This window comes from Cnephaeus nilssonii, assembly GCF_951640355.1.
Source record: "Cnephaeus nilssonii genome assembly, chromosome: 13".
NCBI lineage: Eukaryota > Metazoa > Chordata > Mammalia > Chiroptera > Vespertilionidae > Cnephaeus > Cnephaeus nilssonii.
The window spans coordinates 9,852,228-9,858,886 of NC_137084.1; the positions used below are offsets into that span (position 1 = coordinate 9,852,228).

Here is a 6,659-nt window from a genome sequence, read left to right on the forward strand (position 1 = left end):
GGGACACCCGGGATCCAGCACAGCACGTATCTCACCAGGAAAGTAGCTGCTTGGGCGCCATAAATTACCATGTCCTGATCTGATAATCAAAAACAGATTTGCCAAGCAGCTAAAGAATGGTTATGGCTTCACAGGCCCCTTCATGTGCACTGTGTTTCTGAAGTCGCCAGCCTTCTCCTAATCCTCTTAAAGGCTGGGTCTTTCTGCTTGGAGCATTACATTTTAGAGAGACACAGAATCCTATTTTCATCAAAGAAAGTTTGGTTGAAAGTAGGGACCTACACATCTTTTGAGGGGCGGCTATGACCGTCAACCCTGGTGAGGAGAAAGAAAATTAAAAACAAAAAGTACCATCCTTTCCCTAAAAGAATCTTGAGGTTCGGTTGGCAACATTGGCCTGTTGGATTGGACTCAGCTGACATGTATAGAGCACATACTCTGTGCCAGGCACTGTCATATGAATTATGGTTAAAAGATAAAAATGGAAAAGCACTAGTCACTGAAGCTGACATTCAAGGGTTGACCACAGGTGTCCATGCCAACATCATCTGTGAGTCATGTCATCTTAAAGATGCTCATGTCGGGGTCCCGTTATTCCCTTAGCTCTTCCCATCCCCATCATAACCCACATCACCTTTCCTTGCTGTTCTTCATGTAACCAGAGTCCCTGAATTGCAACTTGCCAATGAAAATTATACTTCATTCACTGTCCTTAGGAGAAAACTATGGTTTTAGGAGTCAGTTGGGTTGGTTCTTAAGGGAAGAAGTTAGGTGCCTCTCCCTTACAGAATTTATCCGATGTGTACGAAGAGGAGAGAAATAGTGACCAGAAAAGGCTTCACAAAACAGGAATGATTCAGGAATGTTTCTACACTGACTGCAAAAAAGGCCTTCGCCAGATTTCACTCTCAAGGAGATAATCCTCTGTGGCCGGTCCTGCCTTCCCTTAAGCTGCAGCCTGGCTCCCTAATCCCTCCTCACCCCACCTCGTTCCACCCTGGAGTACACAGCCGCCCAGCAGAGCTTTCTGCAATGACTGAAAGATTCTACATCTGTCCTGCCCGATCCACAGCCATGAATCCTGGGGGCGACTGAGCACTCCAAATGTGGCTAGTGCCACTTAAGCGAATTTTAAAATTTTATTTATTTTAATTAGTTTAAATTTCAATAGCCACATACCTCTCTAAATAGCTTTAAGGATTGTCAGGTAGAAGAGACATAAGATCGGTTGTTAATTTACCCCCTAAGTCTTTCAAAAGAAATTCCTCTGTGCCCTAAATGTACGTGCTTCCCTCCCCCCGCCCCCCCCCCCATCCCATCACCCAGCCTGCCCACCCTCTCCTGACAAGGCTCCAGCCGGATCCTTCCACATTGCGTGGTCACCATGTGCACAGCTAATGAAAGGATTTCAAGGCAAGGTGGAATTCGGTGGAGATCTCTGACCTTTGGACTCAGAAAATCTAAGTCGTAGACACCATCGCCCTGTCCTAGCTAGCGATGCCGTCTCAGATGACAGCCTTGACTTCTGGGATCAGTCTCCAGTTTCCACAATGAAAAGGCTGGGCTGGATGACCTCCCAAGTCCCTTCAGTGCTCATGTTCCTGTTAAAATTTCTCTAAGAAGAATAAAAAACATTAGGACTTGAATTTTTAAAGTACTTATTTAGTTGCCTAGAGCACAGCATACTGGGCTGGGTTATTTATGAGAATCATCCTGCCCTCCTGAAAGAAGTCGGGCAGGTAACAGAGACACATAAATCCACAGGGAAACATGGGCAGGGCTAAGCCCAAGTCCTGCAGGTCAGATGTCATCCACTTTCAAAACCAGCTTTGTCTCCGTGAATAACATGAATCCTCACTTCACCCCCATGCACAAGCCTTTTTATGCTTATAAATCACTTTCCTGCAATATCTCATTCAACTTCTCTAGCACCCATTACTTTAATGAGATACCTCTCTTTCAAAGAACACCAGAAATACCACCTGAGAATCTAAAATAGCATGAGCAGCATTCCACTTTCAGGCTTTTAAGTCATCTTCATGGTAAATGTAACGAAGTAGTGGAGGCAGCCAGAGAAACAAGGGAAACCCATCTTATGTGGTGCTCATTATATTAACAATCACAGCCAGTGATTGTTTAAAAAGAAAAAAAAATGCTTTGATTGTAGAGAGAGAAGGGAGAGGGAGAGAAACATTGATGTGAGAGAGGAATATCGATCAGCTGCCTCCTCCATGCCCTCTACTGGGGATCGAGCCCACAACCTAGGCATGTGCCCTGACTGGGAATGGAATCCTAGACCTTTTGGTGCACAGGACGATGCCCAGCCAACTGAGCCACACCAGCCAGGGCACAGCCAGTGATTCTTGAACATCTACTGTGTTCCAGATACTGTTCCAAGTGCTTATCCAAGGCTTTGGTTTCCTCACCCACAGTGTTTGTAAAAGCAACAAATAAAACACTCACAGACTCATGTATGCAGTGCCAGGCTCTGTTTTGAGGGCTTTCCACAATCTTGTGAAAGTGCTACTCTTAATAGTCTGATATTTCAGATAAGCAAGTTAAGGTTCAGAGAGGGTGAGTTGCCCCAGGTCACATGGCAGTAAAGTCTCAAAACTATGCCTCCCAAGCTCTGTTCTTGTCTATGTGGACAGCATCCATACTCCCAGTGCCACAGGTCTGCAGCACTGGTCAAGCATCCTTCCTCTGCCCTCATCAAGCATCCGGCCGGAGGAGACAGGATCTAACTCCTATAGAGGAGGTATAATTTCTATTTCCCCAAACAAGAGATTAAAGTTTATGGCCTTGGCAGTCCTAGCAGGAATGGCCCACGATCATGAATAATAGAGGCTTTGTCTCTGCAACTCCAAATATCCAGCGGCAAAGTGAACAATTCCAACTTCATACTGTTTCCCCATCTCCAGATGGTTGGCAGCGTGAAGAGAGCTGGGCCGAGTCCAGGCTTTGGGTCATAAAGGCCAGGAGTTGAATATTGACTCTGTCTTACGAGCTGTGTGATCTCAAGTTAGTTATTAAACTCCCCGGGCCTCAGTTTCCACTGACATATAATGGGAATAAGAGCAGCATGGTGGGATTATTGTGAGGATTACACAGAGTTACATGGGAAGTGCCTGGCACTCAGGAGGTATCCAATGAATGCTAGCCCATTGCCCCTCTCCCCCCACCCCACCTGTAGTTGTGAGGATCTGCAATTTTGCTTCCGTGAAGCACAGTCTGACTTCTAGATGTGCAGCCGCCATCATGTTACAGGAAAGAGGAAGCGTTTTGTCAGGCTGAGGGGGTGATGCAGTGCTATGATAATGCTAGGACACAGGGACAAGATCAAGGTCATGCTCTTCCATAGAAAACCTTTGGCATTTGCATCTTATGAAATGTTAGTGAGAAACCTTAAAGTAATTGAGCTATTTGCCTTGGGTAGTTCAACCTCCTATAACCAGGGTTATATGAAAGGTAACCAATGTTCGGGAAAAAGCAATACGGCTTATAGTTCTAGAAAAATGTTGTTTCAGTACATGCAGTAATAACCCCGACAAGGCCAACACAGTGTTGACTGTGAGAGGAATTAATGGGACTTTTTTTTTTTTTAATTGTTGACAGTGTTATAGATATCCCCCGTTTCCCCTCTCCCCTGCCTCTTTCACCTAACCCCCACCCATCCCCAAGCCTTCACCACACTATTATTTGTGTCCATAGGCTATGCATATATGTACTTTAGTTAATCTCTTCCCATCCACCTAATGGGACTTTCTTGAATACACAAATCAGAATGACTTACGATCATCATGTTGATGGTTTATCTGAGTCTGCGGAAATTGCTAAAGCACTAATAAGAGGCAAACATTTCCATTGCGTAGTATGGTGAAAGGAGAACTAGAACTTGGGAGTCAGATACTCCAGGGGTTGAGTAACCTGGGGTGAGTTACTGAATTTTCTGAGCCCTAAGGTTTCTTCACCTGTAATAGGGGATAATAATAGCATTGGCTTCCTGAGCTGTGACCACTGCATCAGAAACTCTGTGAAGGCCTTGACTACAGATCCTGGGCCCCTCCCCCTCCCAGGTGTGGGCCCAAGAATTTGCATTTCTAACAAGCTCACAGTAGATGCTTTTACTGCTGGTTCAGGGGACCTCACTTTAAGAAGTGCTGACTGTTAAAAGTCAGTAAGAGGGAACATACTAAAGACCATTATAACCCGGGTGATAATGATGTTGGTGATGTTGTCCATGATGCTGATGATTGGTTCATTGCACCCTTTTCTCATATGATCTTTACATTATCAGGTGCGGGCAGAAGAAAAAGCTGGTGATCAATGGGAATGGAGCTGTGGAGGACAGAAAGCCAAGTGGACTCAACGGGGAGGCCAGCAAGTCTCAGGAGATGGTGCATTTGGTGAACAAGGAGTCATCGGAGACCCCAGACCAGTGTATGACAGCCGATGAGACGCGGAACCTACAGAACGTGGACATGAAGATTGGGATGTAACACCTATACCATGACCTTGGATAGAAATCATACATAACCATTACAGGGAGCTGGGACACTCACAGATGCAATGTGCTACTGATTATTTCATTGGTTTTTTTTTTTGTTTTGTTTTGTTTTTTTTAGCATAACATTTTCTACTCCTTTTTGTTTATTGTGCTTTGTTTTTTGAAGTCAGTACAATTTATAAAAACAGCATTGCTTTCTGAAATGAGGGCCCAATTATAACAATCGGCAAGATTTTGACGGTTTTCAGTTCACACCTAGAAGCCACCCACTCCCTGGGGTGTGCTAGGATGGCATCTAACAAAAGCCATAAATGCATCTTTCTGATCCTCAACCTTCCCTCCACCCCACCTCCCAGGTGACAACCACATGCTAAGGACATCCCCCCAGAGCTAAGAGGAATTGGTTCCTGAAAGGAACTCTGAATGAGTTCATATTGTCCATCCAGGGGCCCAGTCCCTAGGCATTGCTTTCCATGGGGGTAGGGGACTGGGATGTACTGGTTATACATCCCTTTCTACAGACACCCTGGAAATTTTCCCAATGCTATTGAGAATGCCCAAAGGGTCAAGCTATTTATCTGTAGTAAGCTATTTATCTCTGTTTTTGAAATATTAAACCCTGGAGGTCCTGTGATTAGTATGATTTTTTTGTTTTGTTTTGTTACTTTGTCAGAGGCATAAAAAGGGTTTAAGTTGATTCATAATAAACATCTGTACTTCTTCCACTTTTACCCTTTGTGCTGTGATCCTTCAGGGTCTTAACCAGCAAGATCTGGGTCCCAACAGCTCATTAGGAAGACGTGGGAGGGTCTCCCTGGAAGACTTCATCTCAGAGCTAAGTCCCTACTCAGACTCCCTCACCCAGATCTCACAGAAGATCCAGGAAGGCAGTTGGATTTCTGAGGCTCAAAGGCTTTCTGTCTGGTCCTGGAACCAAAATGGTGAGAGGAGGGACTTCGGCAGCTTTCCTGTTATCATGGCCACCTATTCTCTCCTTGAAGGGCTATGAAAAGTCACATTACATTTGCATGACGTACCATTGTGGTGTCCCATTTCACTGATCCCATCAGCGATGTCCAAAAACAATGTGAAAGTGCCTTCTGGCCTCTTTTATCAAAGAGAAGCTGTGGACATGAAAGAGCCTAGACAGTAGCCACTGGTTGCACAGGTTGAGGAAGTAGGGGAGGGAGCAGTGTAGATCCTGTTTGAGTATTTTTATGGCCGTATTTGTTTATACTTGAACATTCCAGTTGTCTGTTCCCAATGACGGTACTACTCAGAAAGTTAAGTGCCTGGGGAATCTCAAAAGGTTACAGGGTTTCCCACCTACTCAGAATTATTCCCAGATCCCAGGTTTAAGACCAAATAAAAGATTAATGGCTTTATCCCTTGGTTGGCAAGTCCTCTGTGGTCTTTATTCACAACTTCAGAAAGCCCCATTCATCCTGGGACTTCTAAAAGCTACTTATAGGAGAGATTAGATCTCTAAAGTAAGAGCGCCTATAAAATGGGAGCTCCTTCATTAGGCCTCTATAAAAAGTTATCTGTTGCCTAAACTAATAATATGCTTAACTGGCAATGTTTCTCAGACAAGAAGAAAAAGAACCAGGAGGAAGGGGAGGAGAGGGAGGAGGAAGAAGAGAAGGAGAAAGAGAATGTGGAAAGGAGGAGGAGGGAGAGGAGGAGATAGAAGGAGAGGGAAGAAGTGGAGAAGGAAGAAGAGAAGTAAGAGAAGGGGTGGTGGGGGGAGAAAAAGGAAAAAATACTCCCACATGAATCAGGGCTGGGCTTACACAGAGTTGATTCTGAAGGAGATATTTAAAGGAGAGAAGCCCACTTCCTGTGCTCATTTCCAACCTCTGCTCTCCCCTGTCCCCCTCACAACCCCTGCCATGGTCTTTGAAAACCCCTTTCTCTTCTGTGAATGGTATGGCCCACTTCCATATTTAGCTGTCTGGTTTCTTTTTATTTTCAAGTTGAAAGAAAAGAAAATGGACATCTATCTGGTCACTCCGTTGTTACTGCCACTGGTGTCTAAGTGCTTTCTGTTTTCCAAGACCTTTGCTGTCTTTAACCTGAGTGCAGCAGGCCAGTGTGGGGTCAGTCCAGGAGGGCTATTCCAGGCCTCTACTGTCCCCCAGATTCTCTTTAG

The 6,659-nt window shown here is 44.9% G+C and overlaps 1 protein-coding gene across 8 annotated transcripts in view; it reads left to right on the plus strand.

Annotated features, from left to right (window-relative positions):
* CD44 (CD44 molecule (IN blood group)) overlaps positions 1 to 6,243 on the plus strand; it is an 86,988-nt gene extending 80,745 nt beyond the window's left edge. For all 8 annotated transcript variants that reach the window (XM_079787202.1, XM_079787203.1, XM_079787204.1 and 5 more), the window contains one exon: positions 4,298 to 6,243. In XM_079787202.1, the coding sequence (XP_079643328.1) occupies positions 4,298 to 4,499 (202 nt within the window). In that variant the 3' untranslated portion in view covers positions 4,500 to 6,243. The remainder of the gene's footprint in view (positions 1 to 4,297) is intronic.
* Positions 6,244 to 6,659: the final 416 nt, after the last annotated feature.